Source organism: Camellia sinensis, chromosome 3 (genome assembly GCF_055761805.1).
Source record: "Camellia sinensis isolate YWXY chromosome 3, ASM5576180v1, whole genome shotgun sequence".
NCBI classification, from domain to species: Eukaryota; Viridiplantae; Streptophyta; class Magnoliopsida; order Ericales; family Theaceae; genus Camellia; species Camellia sinensis.
The window spans coordinates 209,443,689-209,465,055 of NC_138963.1; the positions used below are offsets into that span (position 1 = coordinate 209,443,689).

The 21,367-nt window shown below is 35.3% G+C and overlaps 2 protein-coding genes across 4 annotated transcripts; one reads left to right on the plus strand and one right to left on the minus strand.

Moving 5' to 3' along the window:
- The first annotated feature begins 529 nt into the window (after positions 1 to 529).
- LOC114271126 (Thioredoxin superfamily protein) lies at positions 530 to 3,815 on the plus strand. Its single transcript, XM_028212730.2, has 3 exons — positions 530 to 859; positions 1,428 to 2,015; positions 3,447 to 3,815. The coding sequence occupies exons 2-3, from the start codon at positions 1,548 to 1,550 to the stop codon at positions 3,597 to 3,599; spliced, it is 621 nt and encodes a 206-aa protein (XP_028068531.1). The 5' UTR covers positions 530 to 859; positions 1,428 to 1,547; the 3' UTR covers positions 3,600 to 3,815.
- Positions 3,816 to 4,639: 824 nt separating this feature from the next.
- Positions 4,640 to 14,247, minus strand: CTC1 (conserved telomere maintenance component 1). Of its 3 annotated transcripts, none has more exons than XM_082922107.1 (16): positions 12,960 to 14,247; positions 12,699 to 12,817; positions 12,524 to 12,598; positions 12,365 to 12,443; positions 12,161 to 12,223; positions 11,991 to 12,068; positions 11,636 to 11,836; positions 9,842 to 9,946; positions 9,452 to 9,730; positions 8,760 to 9,263; positions 7,998 to 8,642; positions 7,826 to 7,917; positions 6,688 to 6,895; positions 6,457 to 6,571; positions 5,493 to 5,821; positions 4,640 to 5,061 (listed from the first exon to the last, which is right to left on the minus strand). In XM_082922107.1, the coding sequence occupies exons 1-16, from the start codon at positions 14,076 to 14,078 to the stop codon at positions 4,894 to 4,896; spliced, it is 4,179 nt and encodes a 1,392-aa protein (XP_082778233.1). In that variant the 5' UTR covers positions 14,079 to 14,247; the 3' UTR covers positions 4,640 to 4,893. The 3 variants fall into 3 exon arrangements, with proteins under 3 accessions (XP_082778233.1, XP_082778234.1, XP_082778235.1); XM_082922108.1 differs by having other exon boundaries at positions 11,642 to 11,836; positions 12,960 to 14,232; XM_082922109.1 differs by having other exon boundaries at positions 8,031 to 8,642; positions 12,960 to 14,232.
- Positions 14,248 to 21,367: the final 7,120 nt, after the last annotated feature.

Here is a 21,367-nt window from a genome sequence, read left to right on the forward strand (position 1 = left end):
TATTTTTTATTTTTTATGAGTTTTGAATAAAATTTTAGGTTGTGTGTTTAGTTACGAGTTGTAAGTTTTTATATAAAAATTATGTCACATCACCAATTTAAAAACTCTTTTTAAAACTATTTTCAATACTCATTCACCAAACAAATTTTCTACACTCAAATCGTAATTTCAAAACTCACAAATTCAAAATACAACTCATATTCACAAATCATATTTACAAAATTCTACTAAACGCAACCTTACTTTTTACTACTTTAATGATTCATAGAATTCAACATTTCTTAAATTTTTCTTCAAATTGAAAATAGATGTGTCTTTCATCAAATCAATATTCATAACTGTTAGATTTTTATCACCGGATGCCTCCCTAGATATTTCTCAAATAACTACTTCAAAATAAAAATTTATAAAAATTAATACTGACTAGTCGATCGTAAGGATCCGAACAATCGTCCTCCCAATCAACCCTCTAAATGACCACTCAAGATAAATATTTATAAAAAAATTTACGCTAACTGATTGACCGACTAACATCCATCCGAGCATCCTTCCAATCAACCAACCATGTTATGATAAAACTTCAAAAATCTCCACTAAAATACTTAAAATTTTACTCAAATTTAATTGGAGATGCATAAGCCCCTATTCTCTCTCTCTCTTTCTCCCACGAGCGTGAGGAGAAGAACCAAGAACCATCACCGTTGCGGCTGCACAGCCATGCCACCGCTGCCTATAGCTGTGACCACAACGACTGCCCACCACAACCCCTCCCCGACCCACCGACGCAATCCAATCTAGCCCCCGCAATCGCAATTGCCACAGCCACTGGAGCAGTCCAACCCAACCCCAATCGAATCCGGTGAGGAAAGGAGGCAAAATATTCAATCATTTCTTTTTTGGGTCATTTTTATAAGGAACTGTTGTTATTTGAGCAACTCAAGTAGCTCATGTAAATTCCTCGAAGCAATACCAATTCGTTATGTTCTTTGATAAAACATCAACAAAAACCCATTATTTAATTTTATTTCATTTGTAATCACAGCAAACATTGGTGGTAGAGTGACTGGGTTATTTGCTTCTTCATTAATTTCTCCTTTTTCTTTTTTTTTTTTGGTTTCTGTTTTACATGTGAGAACAAACTGCCCCGTGAATTCAATTCCCACCCACAGAGGTGGGGATTGAAGTTCTTGAATCTCACAGCAGGAATTGGGTTACCCCTTGAGAATGTGATTTCTAGCGTTTTTTTTGTGTTTGTGGAATGAACAAACAGAGTTTATGTATGTAATGGTCCTTTTAGATGGATGTAGATTTGAAATGCATGGATTTGACATTAATCATTCAATGAGAATAACCCAAATTTAGCTTTGATTGTTTATCTATGAATTTGTTTCCCATAATGATGTGCCTTCATTTTGCATTTCTTCCAGATTTCTTGCATTGCATTGTTGTGCCGAAAGAGAGAAATTTGGGGACTGGTCAGTGTCTCTCTACAAATCTCCACTGCTGGAGAATATATTGAATACAGGGAAAGGAAATTGGAGGAAAAGATGGACTCTTTTCCCAAACATCCTCTGTTTTGCTTAAAATGGCCATGGGATGCCCACCAGAACCCTAAAAATCCCAATACCTGCAACCTTGAGACTCCTTGGCTATTCAAATCTCTCCAAACTCTTGGATCTGTGGCTTTCAGTTTCGTGAATTCAATGTCAATGTCAAAATCCCCACATCCGTGGATGAAAAACCCATTTGAACTACATGGAAAACCCAGAATCAGCTCAAAAAACAGTTTGAAAACAATCAAGGTCTTGACTCCTGAAGAACAAGGAGAAGCCGAGCAGAGAGCCCTAGCCTCTGCACTAGCGAGTGGGAAAGAAGCTACAATACTTGAGTTTTACTCACCTAAATGCAGGCTTTGCAATTCTTTGCTTAATTTCGTTTTGGAAGTAGAGAATAGGAATTCTGACTGGCTCAATATTGCCATGGCTGATGCAGAGAACGAGAAATGGTTGCCTGAGGTACTCACTTAAGAAGACTTCCTCCTGATTAAGTTTTTTATCCATTTATGAAATTTTATGATCTGCCCAAGTTTAGAGGTTTTCTATATGAGACAGCAATTTCATGTTTTCATATTATATTTTGCACTCCAAGTTTAGTATATATGTATCATCATCTTCTATGATCTGTGTTGATGATGACTGAAAACAATGAACAATGTGGTACATACACATGTATCATTTTCCTTGTTAGGTTTTCAAATATATATTGACCCTGTTTTGGTAGGGCTTAGTTCCAGCTTATTTCAGCTTTTAGCTTAATTTAAGCTATTTTGATGTGTTTGGTTCAGCTTAACAATACAGCTTATACCTTTTTGTAAGTAAAAAATGAACTTATTCTTTGAGTGAGGGAGGAGAAGCTTAATTTATAAGTCAAAAATCAGTTTATGTTCACAGTTATAAGCTATAAGCCGTTAAACTATAAGTTATAATCACTTTCCCATAGTTTTACCAAACGGGGCCATTGGCTGTTATCTTGCTTAACCATAGATGGAGATGCTAGAGGGAGGGGAAGACCTAAGTTGACATTAATGCGGAAGTGAAAAAAGATACGAATTTATTTAATTCAACTTAGCATATCACCCTTGATAAAGCTGAATGGTAAAAAAAGATTCATGCAGCCGACCCCACTTGATTGGGACACCAGGCTTGGTTTGGTTTATGCAATTACAAAATGGAACGACAGTAAGGATTTTTTTGGAGGTAAATATCGAAGTAGGTGGTGATGACACTAATCTTTTTATGAGCTACAACAGTGACATCTGAGCCACTTATTCAGTTTCTGTCGAAAACCATGTTTTGATTTCCCAGAGTTGAGGACACGTGCAAATTAATTTTCACCCTTCTTTGAGTAGGCCAGAAATGCTCCTAAGCTTATTCAAAGGTGCAAGACTTCAAGTCATAAAATTAGACAAATCTCTGCATTAGGAATTGCATGTTCATTTTTATGGAGTACCCTGCTGCTAGCTTTGCAAGTGAAAAATGTCTTTGTGAGTTGATGCACTGTTGAATACTTATTGTGGAAGACCTAGCAAACCAAGTTCCTTGATCAATAGTCTTTTCAGTCTATTTCTGCTCTTCAAATCCATAGAAGGTTCATTATCTGTTGAATACTCTTCTTTAACTCTTGTTTCGTTGAAGGTTCAATTTAGATTGATTGTTGTTCAATTTTTCGTCTTTGCGTAGTGGAATCAAAAGTAGTTGAGATTGTTGTGAAAGCTTAAAAGACAAAAAAAGGTTTGCAAGAGGTTTAAAGTGGAATGTGAAATATTATCAAGTATTCATATTTTTAGCTCCATTCTTTTGGATCCTTCATGTTTTTCAGTAGTTTCTGCATAATCTTAGAATTACTATAGTGCTTTGGCTGAACAATCTTACTTGTTTTCCATGCAGCTTCTCCATTATGACATAAGGTATGTACCTTGCTTTGTACTACTGGACAAATATGGCAGGGCATTAGCGAAGACGGGTGTCCCAAGCAGCCGGTTACATGTAGTCGCAGGTGTTTCTCATCTTCTCAAAATGAAGCGTCCCCCGAATAGTTAATTGTTAAATGTCAATTCAATGTTTTATGCCAACTGAAGGAAAACTTCACCCATTTTATGTGAGAGAAGTTAATAAAACAGAATGTTTTGAGTTAGTCTTTCTTGCAGTTGCTACATTAGAACACTAAATGCATAACCAGTTTCAAATGGCTGTAAAAGATGCATTCTTATGTCCTACAGAGCAGTGTTTAAATTATAGATCCATGAGTTGTGATAAGTGGAATTTTTTTAGGTTGCCTATTATGCCAATCAGCAAAATCACACAAGATGAAGAGGATGGATCATAAAATTTAATGTCCTCCCTCCCTCCCTCCCTCCCTTTTCATGTCCTCCAAACAAAAACAATGAAAATTAAGTGGGTGTTTGAGTAGTGGGTTTTTATGTAGGTTTTTTTAGTTGTAGAATATTATTGGAGAATTTTTTTTTTGTGTTTGGGAAGATAGTTGAGTTTTTTTGTAGTTGGATGTGATGTTTGTGAAAGAAAAAGTGAAATGATTATGGGGTTAGATGTGATATTTTGTTTGGATTTTTTTTTTTTTTTTTTTTGCAAAAAGTTTGTCTTTTAGTGAAAAAAATAAAAAAAAACCCAACACACAAACTTCCCAAAAAAGAATTCTTTTTTATTTTATTTTATTATTTTATAATATTTAATGTGAATAAAGTTTTTGAAAATTTAGAATACAAATATAAAATGTTTCCAAAATAGCAATGTTTTTGTGGACAAATTGCATCAATTCATTTTTTCCATTTTTGAGAACAGAAAACTAAAATGAAGTCCAACACCCTCTATTTCCAAATTGCTAGTTCTTTCTCATCCCCAAAATAGAACAAAAAAATTAAAATACAATTAAGGTTTTTGATTGAATGGTATTATGTTTGAACTTTGCACATTCAGTTAACTACAACAGGTTAAGGACATGGTTGTTGAAAATGAGGTTATTACAGTCAACTTGATTGTATTTCAGAGAGTTTATGGAGATTTGAGTATTATAGCATCTCTCACCAATTCCAGCATGTATTTGGCACACTACGAACAGGGCATGAACACGAAAATAAGCCAGTAAGGCAGAACAAATTACATTTATACAATGTTAATGTATAAATTACACTTTGTATACTTAAATAGTTAGCTACAAGTGCATTTGTACATGTTTGTAAGCCAATATCCATGTATTGGGCTGAAAAATTACCAAAACATATACACTCACCAACATTGTGTTGTTGAAGAATACATGTATGTTGCAAATCAAGACTTGTATTACATTTGAAAAAGATCAGTAATATCACAACAATTTCTAGTTCAGGAGTTCTCGAGCTAGTTTTCTTGCTTCAGTGAGAGGGTTTGTGTAATAAACTTCTCTAGCCCATATATTTTCCATTGGATGCATTGTCATCTCCATTTCCACCAACCGTTTCTCTAACTGCCCCATAGCATTTGAATCCATCCGACTACCAACAACCGTCTGCCAACACAAAGGAGAAAAGACCTCAATAACCAAAATGGGTATTATATGTTCTAGTCTTCAAAAAAAATTGGCCAAGGAATCCACTTTACATGGCCAAATTGTCAGCTCAGACTTCAAATAGCCATTCAGTACTCTTTTAGTTTTCTATTTCCTTTTCTCAAAAACAGAACAAAACAAAAATTGGTATGATAAACTTGTTTGGCAAGCTGTTTTCAAAAACCCATCTCAGGAAAGTTTTTTGAATACACTCCTTTTTAGGAAACAATTTAAATTTGTAATATGATTTTTTGAAAATTGTTTTCACACAAATGAAAGTGACATGAAAATAATGGGTGTTTCCGAATTTTCATTACTTTTGTTTTCAAAAATGCAAAACGGAAATAAATTATTTTGAAACCAACAACACAAGTGGCCAAATATGAACTTACCCAAAAGGTGCTGAAGCAAGCATTGAGGATTACCAACTTGAGGAGGTCCTCATCTGAGCTGCTGAAGACAGTATCTGAGGCTGCAGAAAATGTAAGGTCTTGACCTGAAGAGTCAAACATGGATCCATAGTTTTTCACGATAACTCTATCATGCTTCTTTAAAATTTTATCTAAATGATGAATGGTGGAGATGCAGGCCTCATCTACCCTAATCTTCTTTGACCCCTGGATACTTCCGGTAATTTCATGTGAAATTTCTTCGTCTAGCCTCAATAAGGTTGCTGCCTTATTGCTATTTACCCAGCAACAACACGAGGATGATCCATCATCTGCACAAGAAAGTGAGATAGTAAATATTTAGTTTACAAAAATTCTATTCTTACATAAAATTCTTACAAAAAACTTGATAACAATAATGTAGCAATACCATTATTGTAAATAAATCTATCTTCAATGCTGCTTTGTTTAGAAGTGAAAGGTACACAATAAATCATATCATTATGTATAAATTTTTTGTTTGTATAGCATTACTCTTTATTTTTTAATATCTACAAAACCAACAGGAATGTCAACATTTTCAGTTGACGAGTGTATAAAGGGAAGAGTCTCGTGTAGCTGAAAACTACATAAAAAGCAAAGATGGGGGCTTGAATTATTGAAATTTCACATGCAAGACACAAGAATATGAAGAGTTTTAACAATTTGGATATGGTGGAGATCAATGTGTCACCAATATTGTCCTTGTAATAATGCAATTTAACCATCTAACCAGTACTGTAACTTATTATTAGGGCATAGGATTGAAGAATTCAATGACTGCCAAACTAGGAGGCAACAAAGATATGATGAAATCATGACAAAGTTCTAGATATCACGTCTCTTTATTCTTGTTTTTTTTGAGTTCTTGGACTTCAAAAATTTAATAGACACTAGAAGAGAATAAACCATGGACAAAAGGACATACCCAATACAAAACCAGCTAGAGGTATATTTACCACAGGTGAGCTGGAGTGAATTCTTAAGTGGGGATGAACGCTCTTTCCATTCTTCTCCAGCACCAGAACATAAATAGCCACAACCTATCAAAATCAACAACAGCTACATCAGGAGACACCAACGATTCAGAAGATAAGCATTGACCTCTAAGATAGTAACCATCGATTTGGGAACAATCAACTAATAAGGAGAGGAGTACCCTGCAACGAAACTGCATTGGTTTATAGTCTGCATATTGCATTATTTCAGAAATTAAAGCTGAAGGACGAGCATTGAGAGATGCAACACTGCATAGGCCTGAAGCAACTGATGGATTATTGTAATCATCACTGAATTGGTCACTGATTGCTCTTCTGGCTTTGATCGCAATGAAAGATGTAGGCGTCAGGATAAGTTCATTCCTTTCACTGGAATAACAAAATGCAGTAATTAATCCGAACGTATAATTAACAGGAAACTTTAATTGCATATAACACAAACTCCTGATATCAAAGACATGAAAACAGAACTCAAAGTTGATAACAAACTATGTACTGTGAACTTGGATCAAATGCAATATCAATATTCCTTGTCCAGATCAAACACAACAAACAAGGAAACATCAATATTTCCTTACATAATCTATGCTTAATGAAGTAACGACCAAGTCCACATGCCAGGGTCACACAAAAGCACAAAAAAGGGGCCTGAAAGCCAATTTGCAGCATTGAGAAGGAAAAGAAAAAAAATTCGCATTTCATTTTTTGCTCTAAAAATTTTAAAAAAAATATTTGTAACCCAACCAAACAAGTCTTTGTTTTTTCTTTCCCTATTCACTCTTATTAACTATTACGAGCATTACTAATAGACAATAGTGAGTGTATACAAATAAGACACCCCTATGGTTTCCAACCAAGGGAGAAGCACATAAAACACCACTTGAAGTTCCCTAAAATTAGAATTACAGTACAATTTTGAACATAAAACACCATTTGAAGTTCCCTAAGATTAGAATTACAATTTTATGCAATTACAATTATTATCTCTTATATTTTATTCAGAAATGTTGATTATGTATTTATGTGATGGTATGCTACTAATAGCCAATTGAACTATGGGCGAGAATCTGATGATTTGCAGAGGTAATCAAGTTTTAGGGCATGTTGACAATTTGAAGCTCTTTTTTTCTTTTTCAGTGGGTCAGTGGGTGGGTGGGAGGGATTGAAGGCGATAATAAATATAGAAGTTGCACTCAATAAGCTACGTATCACCAACACATCAAGTCATCCAACATGAAGACAATACTCCCATGTATAAAGCACAAACATAATGGCCCGCATATATCGCCAAACACATACCTCAAAACAAGTATTCGGTGAAAAGCTGCAACGATGCCAGGCCCAAATCCAATAGGATAAGCATGTTTACTTAGGGTACCAAAAACCCTTACCTAATTGATTGAAACAATGGAATAAGATAACGTAAATCGAAATACAAGATGCCAGATAAGGCATAAACAGGGAATATTACAATGTGATGGTCCACCAAAACATGGATGCAGACTCTGTTTGTCACTTGAAAGAATTTTGCCCAATGAACATCAGGGTGACTTTTATGCCTTGGATTTGCAGCAAAAGAACTGCAGCCGGAGTTATGAACAGCCAACACATGTCCATGGAAAGATATTAAATTCCCCTCTGGCAATTGGAATTCAGGATCAGAAGTTCCCGAAGATTGCACTGATCCAGTGATCATGGTCCCATTGCACCAAGAAATGTTAGCAAGTTCTTTGAGTGAGACAGATGGCATAACCAGAACTTCATCCAATACCTTAAGATCTTCCTTCAAACACCTTGCAACATCAGTAGAGAGGTGAACACAGATATCTGGACGAATTCCAAGAAACTGATTATTCAATCTCAGGATTGGAAGATTGTTTTGATGAGGACATTCAAAGAGCTCCTCAATATTGCCGACAAATGAATCAACAAATCTAGGAAGTTGTGCTAGTTCGTTATTTGGGAGAATCTCATCGAAAGAGAATGAAAGGCTCCGAAGATATGTTTTAGAAGTGATAACAACTTTACCACAGCTGACATCATTAACGTCCTCAACACTACGTAGCATATCTTCATCATGGTGCTTTATGATGTAATACCCACCAATTCTCAATAACTGCAACATAGATCAAAATGAAACATCCTTGTTTTACATTGTTAAGCAACAGAGGATAATTTCCTCATCCCTACAGTAAAATCAGGAGAAATTAAAAGGAGAAGAAACATGACACACCTCATACTTGTAAAAACTTTCAGGCATGAACTCCAACAATACTTTCTTTGCATTTAGTTTGAAACCAGGACTGGCCTTTACATTAGCTTTTGAGCAGCACATGAATCCTGAACTAGCCAGACACTGATTATTAATGCTTCTACTAGTAACAAGACATGGAATTTGAAGGGGAGAACTTAAATTCAAACATTTCCGCTCCTGATAAGATTTTGTACAAGTACTAATAGAGCAACAATTTGTGTGGCTACATAATTCATATCCAGCACCAGTCAATCCAGAACTCAAGTCCCTCCTAGATGCCTGATCAATTTTATATCTCTTATTTGGAACACATTCTGCATAGTTTCTACTGGCATAATGTTCCATGGATTCTTTCAGCAGGTTTGCAGAAAGCATAGTTGGATGTGAATGCCCATCCTTCCCAGCAATAAAAAGATCCCAAGGCAGGGTAAATGCCTCAGCAAACATGGTTGAACTGTTTGAAACAACTTCTTGACCTTGAAACTGAGAAAGCATATAAAACATTTTAACTCAATGAACAAATTAATAAGACAGAATTGTTACTATCCACTTTTGTTTGAACCTTTTGGGGCCAGTTGTGCAGGGGAAGAGTTTGGCTTGAGTTGGGTTGTTTTCATTCAAGAATATTGAAGATTATCAACGAAAGGCACAAAGATATAACAGCAGCATACCTTTTGTTGCATAGGATATTTATGTGTTACTAAAAGCAGGTGAAATCTTCCACTTTGAAGCTCATCAAAGTTTCCGTTACCCTTGACACAAGAATGGAAGGGTTGATTTCTAAGTTTTGTGTCCCTAAAATGGTAGAGAAGGTAAATTGCTAGCTTTATCTCTCTCCTCAATGGAATGCTACTAAAAATATTTCTGCACAGGAATGATTCATTGAGGTGTAATCCCGAACAATCCACTTTTTCAGGTATGCCTTCCATAACAAGCGAGAATTCATTTACCTGAGGGAGGCAAAACAATCTTAAGAGAGTCTGTTAAATAAAATGCCCTGCACCTTTAATCAAATTCCACATAGCTACTTTACAAGATGAAGCAAAAAATATTAGGATTACCTCATATATGCTGTTGATATTCCAAGTTGATGGGAGGTCTGGTATAATGACGTCAATGCTGCCTGTTACATCAATCAATTGCAACCTTCCAGAAGATGGGGAAATCTGAATGAACACCCGAGCATTATTAGATCTGAAGAAATTTAGTTACTTCGCACAAGTTATCTTGCGCCATAATGTGCAAAAAATAGCTTTAATGTGCCTAGTTAATCTCTTCAAGAGTAACCATTATAGTACAGATTGAAACATGACTGTCCTCTTTTTTCCTGATCAATGCAAATACCGAAAAAGAACAAAAGCAAATTTCCATTAGTTCCACATTTGACCTATTTTCCTCAATAGTTACCCCCACCCAAAAAAAAAAAAACCTTCTATTAACAGTTGCCTTCTGTCTCATCCCTTTTCACACTCTGCACAAGGATGGACTAGGGAGGGCTGGCAGGGTCGACCGCCGCCCAAAGTTTTGAAAAAACCCCCTAGAAATAGTAATAAAATTACAAATATTTTTAAATTATATAGGTTCGCCACCCCAAAGTTTTTGCAAAAAATTTAAGAACCGCCACCTCTAAATTTTGTACTTTAAAATTTAAAAATATATTTATTTTTTGATAAATACTAATAATAATAATAATTTATTTTTGAAGTATGATTACTTTTTTATTTTAAATTTAGTAACGTTAAAATAATTGAGAATTATTTGTTAATATGTCAAAGTCCTTTTTGTCTGATTAGGGCCCAAATTTTTTAGTTGTTTGCTTATAACTAAAAAAAAAAAAAAAAAAAAAAAATGATTACTCAAGAAGATACAAGTCTCAATCATATGGACAGCAGTAGCCTACCTAGAGCAGTCATCATATATTCAAAACAAAGAAGCTTCTCTTCTCTCTCTTATTTCACAACTGGTGAACCCAAATCATTAGAACCAGTGATCCAAAACACAAAGAAGCCTACCTAGAACGTGCATTTCGGGCCATGAAAATTGTAAAGATTAGATTGTGCAACAGAATGAAAGATGATTTTCTTTCAAGCTACTTGTTAACATATGTTGCGAAAGACATTACTCGAGATTTTGATGTAGATTTCACTATAGATGCTTTTTATATTATGAAAGAACGTCGAGCACAACTTTAGATGCCTAAGTAGATATGTAGAGCAAATAGCTGCTTTTTTGAAAATTAATGTGGACTTACTAGAACATATCTAATTGTATTTTGATAATATTTTGTAATTATATACCATGAATGAAAACATCTAATTATATATTTTTATAATATTTGGGTAGAAATGGTTATTGTATATCACATGCTCATTACAAATTTTTTAATTACATATACACTTGCCCCCCCCCCCCCCCCAACATTAGAATCCTGCGTCTACCCCTGGTCGAGCACAACTTTAGATGCCTAAGTAGATATGTTGAGCAAATAGTTGTTTTTTTGAAAATTAATATGGACTTACTATTAGAACATATCCAATTGTATTTTGATAATATTTTATAATTATATACCATGAATGAAAACATCTAATTATATATTTTTATGACATTTGGATAGAAATGGATATTGTATATCGCATGCTTATTACAAATTTTTTAATTGCATTTACACTCGCCCCCCCGACATTAGAATCTTGCATCCGTCCTTGACTCTGCATACCTAGCAATGTCCAACTATGGAAGTATGACATACTTTATTTGTGCATAAGCAAACAAGTTGCATACAACAGAGAATGTTCACAGAAGGGCACAGATCGTTGTCATAAAAAGTTAAAAAGAAATAAAATTAGGCAACTAACCTTCACCTGTCCAACCAAAACAACACCCATGTCTTCACTGTGCAAAATCCTCCTAGTAGACTGACTATGAGATAACCCTTCACAGGATAGACGGCTATATTTTTCAGAGTTGCATGTCAAATCAAAATCATTCTCCCATTCCAACAGCATTTTCATCCATGTAGCCTCACAATGACCTATAAAATTAGAGAAGGGTACCACCTGAAAGAATGGAATAAGCACGAAAACTTTATTATCCAATACTTGTTAAGCAGTCGCAACTAACCAGAAAAAAGGATAGACCCCAATAACCAAGATTACACAAAATATGCTGAGCAACGAATTAAAAAAAAAAATTCATATCCCTGATTCTTACCAATTTCACTTTATCATAATTTGGTTCATTGCCACAGCCACATAAGTCATGCTTACAGAATTCTCTAAATACTCCATGCTGCCAAAAGAATGTCATTGTGGAAAGTGAGAACAAAATAGAAATCAAAAGTGTACATTTCATTTAACTAACAGCACATTAACCAAATTTACCCGTGATCGAAACACTGACGAAGGTAAATGTGAAATAGCATATGACTGAGTCAGTCCTTCCTTCTGGTTACACCTTGTGACTGTCCATATTAGCTTATCATAAAATTTCATGAAAAATGGAAGGAAGAAAAGGGCTACAACGTAAAATATAAAACTTCATTCCAACACAAACTATATTATGTACATCCAAAGCAAGTAAATTACATGTTTTGATCCCAAGATCTCCTTCTCGGATAAAATCCCAGAGAACTTTTTCCTGAAACCTGAGACAAGAAGTAATACCCTGAAATTCAAGCAGCAAACAAGTTAACAAATATTAGAATGCCAGGAGTAACTTTTTAGCAGCATAGAATACTTCCTTACCATAGTCTCACAGAAAAAGGTAATGAGTTAATAAACTTCCCCAAAAGGCTATGAGAATGAGAATATATCAAACACCTGCAGCACACAACACTCTTGAGTTTCAGCAGAGCTGTGTAAAATTCACATGATATGTACTCTGATAGATAGCATCACAATCCAATTCAGAAGCTCTTACCCACTTTCAAATGGGGAAAAGGATTTTAGACTAACACTAGTTTTGAAACAAGCCCCGAGAACAAGCATTTTTGTCCAAGAAAATTTTGGATTCACAAAATGGACATTTTTCATAGATACCTGCAAAAGAACCATCTGTTAGGAAAGTCGTACCACAAACCCCAATAGTGCATATAGTATCTACACTAGACATTAAATAGGCCTAAGAATTTACTAAAGGGAATTATTCAAAACAATGAAATCAAGAAGCTATTTCACATACAATAGCACCAACTCTGAGACTATGCGGCGGAGCAAGTAGCTGATCTGTTAGTAACAACAACACTTCTTGGTCCAACTCAATAACCATGCCCCGCATGTAAATGCCTGTGATAGTGCCAGTATACACCCCAAATTCACCCCTACCCTTAATTACAGTCTTATTAAGTGGAAGCCATCTATCAATAAAATTGGAGAGATGCAACAAAGTTTTTTCTGTAGTCACATACATCAACTGAGATTCCTCCTCTCCTATAAAAACCAATTTCTTCTTCAACCCTGAAATCAAAACTACTTCACCAATCAATTTTGAAATTACAGGATGCCATGACGAAGCATACCCACAAAAGTACATAATCAGAGGTTTAGTAAAACAATGACTATTATTCAGTCTTTTAGTCTGATCTTTCAAACCCATCACAGAGTCTTTCATACTACACAATTTGCATTCACAAACGCGAATTTGCACAAGAAACCCAGAAACATTTTTTGAATCACTAGAATTAACCCCAGTTGCACATGGAACAACCGAAACAGGGCTAACCGATTCTAACCCTCCGTGAAGACAATAGCAAGCTTTTAAACTGTCCTTATAATCAATGGAAGAACCTGAAACCAAAGGAAACACATTTGATCCAGTAGAAGTTTCTGGAAATCTCCAACTGATGATTTCCAAGAAACCGCCGCCGCATTTGAAAGGAATGAAATTCCAAGCCAGAACGCGAATCTTTCTTCCGATGATGCGAAGGTCGAGGTCAAGAACATCGCAACATACGGTAGAGGAACCATCGGAGAATGAAAAGCAGGTAGTTTTGGGGCAATGAAGAGTTGAATTTGAAGTGGAAGGCTTGTGGAGGGAAGGGAGGGTTAGGGTTCCGATGATGACTGTTGGGTGATTCAAAGATTTTAGGATTCTAGGGTTTGGGTTAGGGTTTTGGTTGGGAGGAAGGGGGTTAGGGTTAGGGTTAGGGCTAGGGTTTTGGTTGGGAGGAAGGGGCTTGGTAGGAGCGGAAGCAGGAAATACGGAGCGGCGGCGATTGAGAGATGACGCGCCGGCGAGGGGGCAAGAACGGTGGAGGAGCTCGGAAATTGTGATCGCTTTCACGCCTTCGTCTTCTTCCATTTGATTACAATTCCAAATCGAAACCAGAAATATATATATATATATATATCTGTGTGTGTGTGTGTGTGTGTGTGTCTGATTAATGGCGTGTTGTGTTGAGTCCGAGGAGAGGCCGGAGAAGGGGAAATGGAGGGGAAATTTGAAATTTTGGTTTTGAATTTTTTAAATTTATTTTTTTAGAGTTTGTTTTTAGTAACATTTTTTTATTTTTTAAATGCAATTCACTTCAGTTATTAAAAAGAAAAAAATTTAAAAAAAAGAAGAAGAATGCAATTAACTTAAATTTATTTAAAAGTTAAAATATTTCTATTTTTAAAAAATTTAACAAGTACAACAAAAATATTTAAAAAATTAGTAATCAACTTCTTAGAAAATATTTTGTATTAATTTAAAATATGTTTGTTAGTTTAAGAATATCAACTTTTTTTAGATAAATTAATCAAGTTTTCATCACTTTTGATTGCCACTGCTGCTCATATTTCCGACCTTGGGCAATAATTTTTTGGTTTCCACTGTTGATAAAATCTTCGTTGGGAATGTGAATTGTCTTTTTGATTTTTGATTTTTTAATTTTTTGATTATTTTAGTAGATATTTGGGGTAAATTAAAAAAGTATACTTTTTTTTTTACCTACATATACTTATGTGGGTGACATTAATCAACATCTGATCTTTACTTTTCTAACTACTTTTTTTATTTTTTTACACATTTTTTTTTTATAAAAAGTCAAAAAAGGCCAAGTTTGGCAAGTTGCCAAAAAGTCAAAAAATTGCTCAAAAAGTTAAAAAGTTATCATTATTGACCAAAAGTCAAAAATTACGATTGCACAACTCTTAATCCTAATTTTTTCCCACACACTAATTTATACAATTTTTTAATACACATTTTTCCATAAAAAGTCAAAAAGTTAACTCAAACATCCATGTTTTTTCTCTCAATTTTTTAGTCCAAAAAGATAAAAATTACACTTATTTAAGACACCCCAAACAACCCCTTAGAACATCCCAAACCACCGGTCTGGGATTAAAAAATCTCGTTTAAAATAAGTTTTTTGACTTTTTTGATTTTTGTGAGAAAAAAATGAAATGATTATAATTTTGATATGATATTTTATCTTATTGATTTTTTAGTCTATTTTATCTTTTATAACTATTTTAGTCCACACCCTATATGTCAAACAAGCAAAAGATTTCAAACTAGACTATGCAAGATATAAATAATAAAGGTTGACATACAAACGTTTTTTTTTTATAGCATGACTAAAACCATTTCCAGTAATTATTCAACTTTTTCATTAAATTTGAATTTGATGAAAACTAAGTCTTTTTACTACTCCAACGGTTGCATTAAATAAATATCAAATTAAAAATTTCACTTTTCTATCATCAAACTGAGAATCAATGTACTTTTCATCAAATCACTATTCATTACCGTTACTGGACATCCCCTGATGTCCCTCAAATGACCACCACAAGGTAAAAATTGTGAAAAAATTGCACTAGCCGGTCAACATCCCGATTGACCACCTCAAAAAAAAAAAAAAAAAAAAAAATTGGCCAGTTGACTAGCCGGATGTCCCCCGAATATCTCCCAGTTGACCAATGTTCTGATTAAGCTCTAAATCCTCGGTTAGAGCACTTGATATCAAAGGAAGCATTTACTAAAATTTGATGAAAAAATTGATACACCGTTGGAGATGTTCTAAAACTATTCTATACATTACTGTATATTTTTTAAAGTAATTTTGTGTATATACACTTAAAAATTATTTTCAAAACATTTTAAAATAATTTGTATAACGTAAAGCAATCAATTATAATTTATAAAAGATTATTTACCTTATTTGGTTTCAATTTTTTAATTTTCTGAAAATTGACTTCTTTTTAAAAAATATATATATATATATATATATATATATATATATATATTTAGTGAATTTTTTTAACATTTTATGTAAATTTTTTACTTTTTAAATACATCTAACCTAGATATACCTAAAATGTAAAATATTCGTATAAAAATATTTTAAAAATCAATAAATATACAAGAATATGAAAATGTACTAAATTTTTATATATTTTTTATATTTAGTGAATTATTTAAATATTTTCTTCACAAATATTAAACTTTTTAAGTGTATTTATATTAGATGTATTTAAAAACAAAAATATTTATTTAACATATTAAAAAAATTAAGGGTAAACAAAAAAAAAAAATTACAAAAAATAAAAAGCTCAATTTTCTAAAAAGAGATTCAAACCAAACAAGGTGATTTATTTTTAAATTTCATGAATTGTGGGGAGTGGCTAATATAATCAAAAGTCATTACAAATTATCATATCACTCTCTATATTTTTTTTTTACAAGTCTTTTAGTAAAAAAAATTAAAAAACCAACTAAAATAGTCGATCTCAAAACCAACCCTGAATAGTGAGATTTCAGCCAGGCTCATATGTATAGGTTGTTGATTTAATGATACGTCTTGGTTTTGAGTCTCAATATCTTCTCGATATAATTTTGCTTCAATGGTTTTAATGGTTTGGGTCTTGTCTACCAGACCAAAGGTCTTGGTTTCAACTCCCAACCTTCTCGCTATATAATTTTGTGAGAAATGGCAATGAGGAGTGAAATCTGAATTTCAGAAGATCTCTCTTTTAATAGGAGGTGAAGGAATTGAGGAGGCTAAAAATGATGTTGCTTAGTGCACCTATTGTAAAGGAGATATGGTTGATAGCTTGAAGTGGAATTCAGGTCCATCAGGTATATTCACTGCTTCCTCAGCCTATGTGGTGTGAGCTGGGTTTTGGAATTACTAGCAGAGTGGTAGACTCTATTTAGAAGAATGCTTTCCCACCTAAGGCTCAGTTCTTCGGATGGCTAGCTTTGGAAATGGAGGATAAAAACCTCTAGCTATCTTCAAAGAATTGGAATTCTCAGTGATGAAGTAAATGTGAATTGCAGTTTTTGCAACGATGAAGTGGAGAGTGTTAACCATGTGTTGTTGTTCTGTCCTTTTGTCTAGTAGATTTGGTCCAATATCATTAGTTTGTAGGGTTTATAATGGGCAATGCCTGGGTCTGTGAGTAGCTTATTTCATTGGTGAGTTGGTACTAAACTTAAAAAACAGGAGAAATTAATATGGAAAGCCATTCCCCTGGTTGTGCTCTGGTCTATTTGGAAACAGAGAAGTGACAACATTTTTAATGGCTCATAGTTGAATTTTGAGGATATGTGTGAATATATCAATCAAGGATTGCAATGTGGATCAAAGCTTCATGCCCCTCTATGAATTATTCAATGGCATTATTTATAACCTGCATCAAGGGGGTTGGTTGAGCAATCTAGGAGCAGAGGTGTTTGGTGCTGCTGCTAGCTTGGCTTTATTGTTTTGGCAGTTTGGTGTCTTGTCTGTTTGCTGCATAGGTGTTTGGTTGTTTGTAAGCTTTTTGTTTGCTTTTCTTTTTCTGCTTGTTGATTTGGTTGTGCTAGCAAATGATTGGACAATCTTTTTGGGGCCAGCCTAGTTGGCATTTGTGTTGCTTTTCTTTGATGTGTTTTTTTGCACTCCCTTGTCTTTATTAATGTAATCTCATAACTCTTTATTGATATAATCTCATATGTAACATATGTTATTTTTCATCAATAAAGTCTTATTCATGTCCAACGGAGACAAAATTTCAACCCCATTCATGTCCAGTTGAAAAGAATATCTATTCAGATCATTCAACGATTTCAAGGTCCTCAAAATCCCATACCATTGTGGGAATTTCGTTAGGTTTAGGCACACCCAAAAATCAATCACACACAGAAAAGAGACAAGATATTTACGTGGTTCGGCAATAGCCTACGTCCACGGGAGAGATATCCACTATAGAATTTTTCTAGAGGGAGTTTACAACACTCACACCTCACTTTCTCTCTATAGAACTCTTTCACTCACAAATTACACTCTCTGCTCTGTCTTTTACTTTCTAATGATCTATCTTAGCTTACAGCTCTTCCCATTTTATATACAAACGGGAGAGCCTCTGCTTGCCAACCTCCAACAACCAACTATAAAAATAAATGGCAAGCTTACTACACAACCACCCTAGGTTTGAAAAATCCTTCAAAAAATCTATATTTATAGCCTCTATACTTGACTTCCATAGCCAAGTTCACATTGGTGTGGATACTCAACAATTCTCCCCCTCCACACTTATGGAGAGTAGGATCCTTCCAGTAATGTCCCTGTATACTTTGAGTTTGTCTCTCGAGACCACCTTTGTAAGCATGTCAGCTGGATTCTTATCTATGTGAATCTTGACCAGTTCCAATAACTGTTTTTCCATCACTTCGCATATCCAATGATATCGAACATCAATGTGCTTTGTGCAAGAATGATACATAAAATTATTGCTCAAGTCTATGGCACTCTGGCCATCATAATGTACCATGAACTTTTCCTGCTTTAGTCCCAGTTCTTGGAGAAACGGCTTTAACCACAACATTTCTTTCCTAACTTCTATTGCGGCAATATACTCTGCCTCGGTTGTGGATAAAGAAACACACTTCTGCAACTTGGACTGCCAAGACATAGCTCCCCCTGCAAAAGTAAATAGAAATCTTGATGTAGATTTCCTACCATCAAGATCGCCTGCCATATTTGAATCAATATAGCCTTCCAAGACTGGTTTAGCTCCTCTAAAGCACAAACACATTTTAGATGTACCCTTAAGGTACCTTAGAATCCACTTGACTGCTTCCCAATGCTCTTTCCTTAGATTGGAAAGAAATCTTCTTACTACTCCAACAACATGAGCAATATTTGGTCGGATGGACACCATTGCATACATTAAACTCCCTACTGCAGATGAGTAGGGAATTGCCTCTATCTCTTCTCTTTCATTTGTAAATGAGGGACAAGAACTCTTGCTCAGCTTAAAATGGTTAGCCAGCGGAGTATTAACTGGCTTGGCATCTTTCATGTTGACCTTTCAATCAACCATTCAACATATTTTTCCTATGACAACATCTTTTTGGCTTTCCTGTCACGAACAATCTTCATGCCCAAAATCTATTGTTTTGGGCCTAAATTCTTCATGTCAAAATATCACGACAAGTCCTTTTTCAACTTGTTGATCATAGCAGTATCCTGTCCGATGATCAGCATATCATCGACATATAACAGTAAGATGATAAGGTTTCTATCAGAAAACTTTCGGAAATATACACACTAGTCTGCTACTGTTCTTGTGTACTTGTGATCCACCATGAATGAATCAAACTTCTTGTACCATTGTCTCGGCGTCTGCTTCAGGCCATAGTGACTCTTTTTCAGTTTGCAGACTAGATTTTCTTTTCCTTTAACTTCAAATCCTTCTGGCTGCTCCATATAGATCTCTTCCTCCAAGTCACCATGGAGAAAGGCAGTCTTGACATCCATCTGTTCTACCTCCAAATTCAAGCGAGCTGCTAATCCCAAAGCTACTTGATTGGAAGTCATCTTCACAACTGGAGAGAAGATCTCATCAAAATCAATTCTCTTATTCTATCTAAAACCTTTGACCACCAAACGAGTTTTATGCTGCAGTAGTTTACCGTTGCCATCTTTCTTCAACTTATGCACCCATTTGTTCTTCAAGGCATTTCTGCCCTTTGGAAGTGAAACAAGCTCATAAGTGTAGTTCTTCTGCAAAGAACTCATCTCCTCTTTCATGACTTGTATCTAGCAATCTTTCTCTGTATGACTCTTTGCTTCCAAAAAACTCTCAGGCTCCCCCTCATCAGTAATCAGAATATACTGAGAAACGGGATATTTGGTTGATGACACGGTAGCTCTTCCAAATCTCCGCAACTGAGGCCCAGTTGCCTTTAGTTGAGGGGGTTGCTCTCCCTGCTCAACACCTTTTTTATCCGAGTCTTCATCTCTTTCCTCCCGATCCTCAATTTCTGGCATAAGATCCTGTAACTCTGGCACTTCTTGTTGTACATCATCACATCTAGTATTTTGTGATGGCCCGGGAAATAGGAATAAGTCTAGAGTGGTGACATCTCTAGACTTTGCAGATTTCTCAAAATCTGCTATAGTTTGGTCTTCATGGAACACAACATTTCTATCCTAAACATCTTCCTGTTCACTGGGTCCCACAACTTCTACCCAAATGTTGCATTTGAGTAGCCCACAAATATGCATGGAGTGGACTTGTCATCAAGCTTCTGTTTGTTTTCCTTGGAGATGTGTGCAAATGCCTTACACCTGAAGACTCTCAAATGAGAATATGATATCTTTCTTTTGGACCAGACTTCATCAAGTATCGCAAAATTCAACTAGACTGAAGGCGATCTGTTGATGAGATAACAGGTTATACGGGCGGCTTCAGCCTAGAATGACTTTGGTAACTTTGCCATTCTGAGCATGCATTTGACTCTTTTAATAATAGTGTGGTTCATCCTCTTTGCCACACCATTGTGTTGTAGGGTACTGGGAACTATTGTCTCGTGCCAGATACCTCTGCTGGCACAATATGCTTCAAAAGCATTAGAAGTGTACTCGCCACCATTGTCTGTGCGAAGACACTTCAACTTCTTCCTGGTCTCTCTTTCCACCATTGTATGGAACTCCTGAAAGTGCTGGAATACCCCATCCTTCATCTTCAGGAAATACACCCATAATTTCTTTGATGCATCATCAATGAAGGTCAGAAAATACTTGTGGCCTCCACTTCGATTGGGCCACAAACATTTGAGTATACCATACTAAGTACTTCTGTTTTCCTCTTGCTCGTTGAACTGAATGATACTCGATACTGCTTGCCATAAAAGCAATGATCACACGGCTTTAGGGCACTTCCTTTGGATAAGGGTATCCCGGATTGCTTTGCCAACAAATATAATCCATTCTCACTCATGTGAGCCAGTTTTCTGTGCCATAAGTGTGGTGGCTCCTTATTTTCTGCTGCATTAAGACTTCCCAGACAGATCTTCGTTTGTGTCTTGTATAGTATTGAAGACATCACTCCTCTGGCGATTGTCAAAGCTCCTCTTGTCAGCTTCCAACGGCCATTTCCGAATGTACTTGTATAGCCCTGTTGATCTAGGGCGCTTCCGGAGATAAGATTGATGCGCAAATCTGGAACATGCCTCACATCTTTGAGAACCAGCTTGTGTCCGACATTAGTTTGAATACTAATGTCTCCAATGCCCACAATCTTTGAATAACTAGAATTTCCCATTCGAATAGTGCCAAAATCTCCAATGTTGTACGAGCTGAAGAGTTCTTTGTGAGAAGTGGCGTGATAGGATGCAGC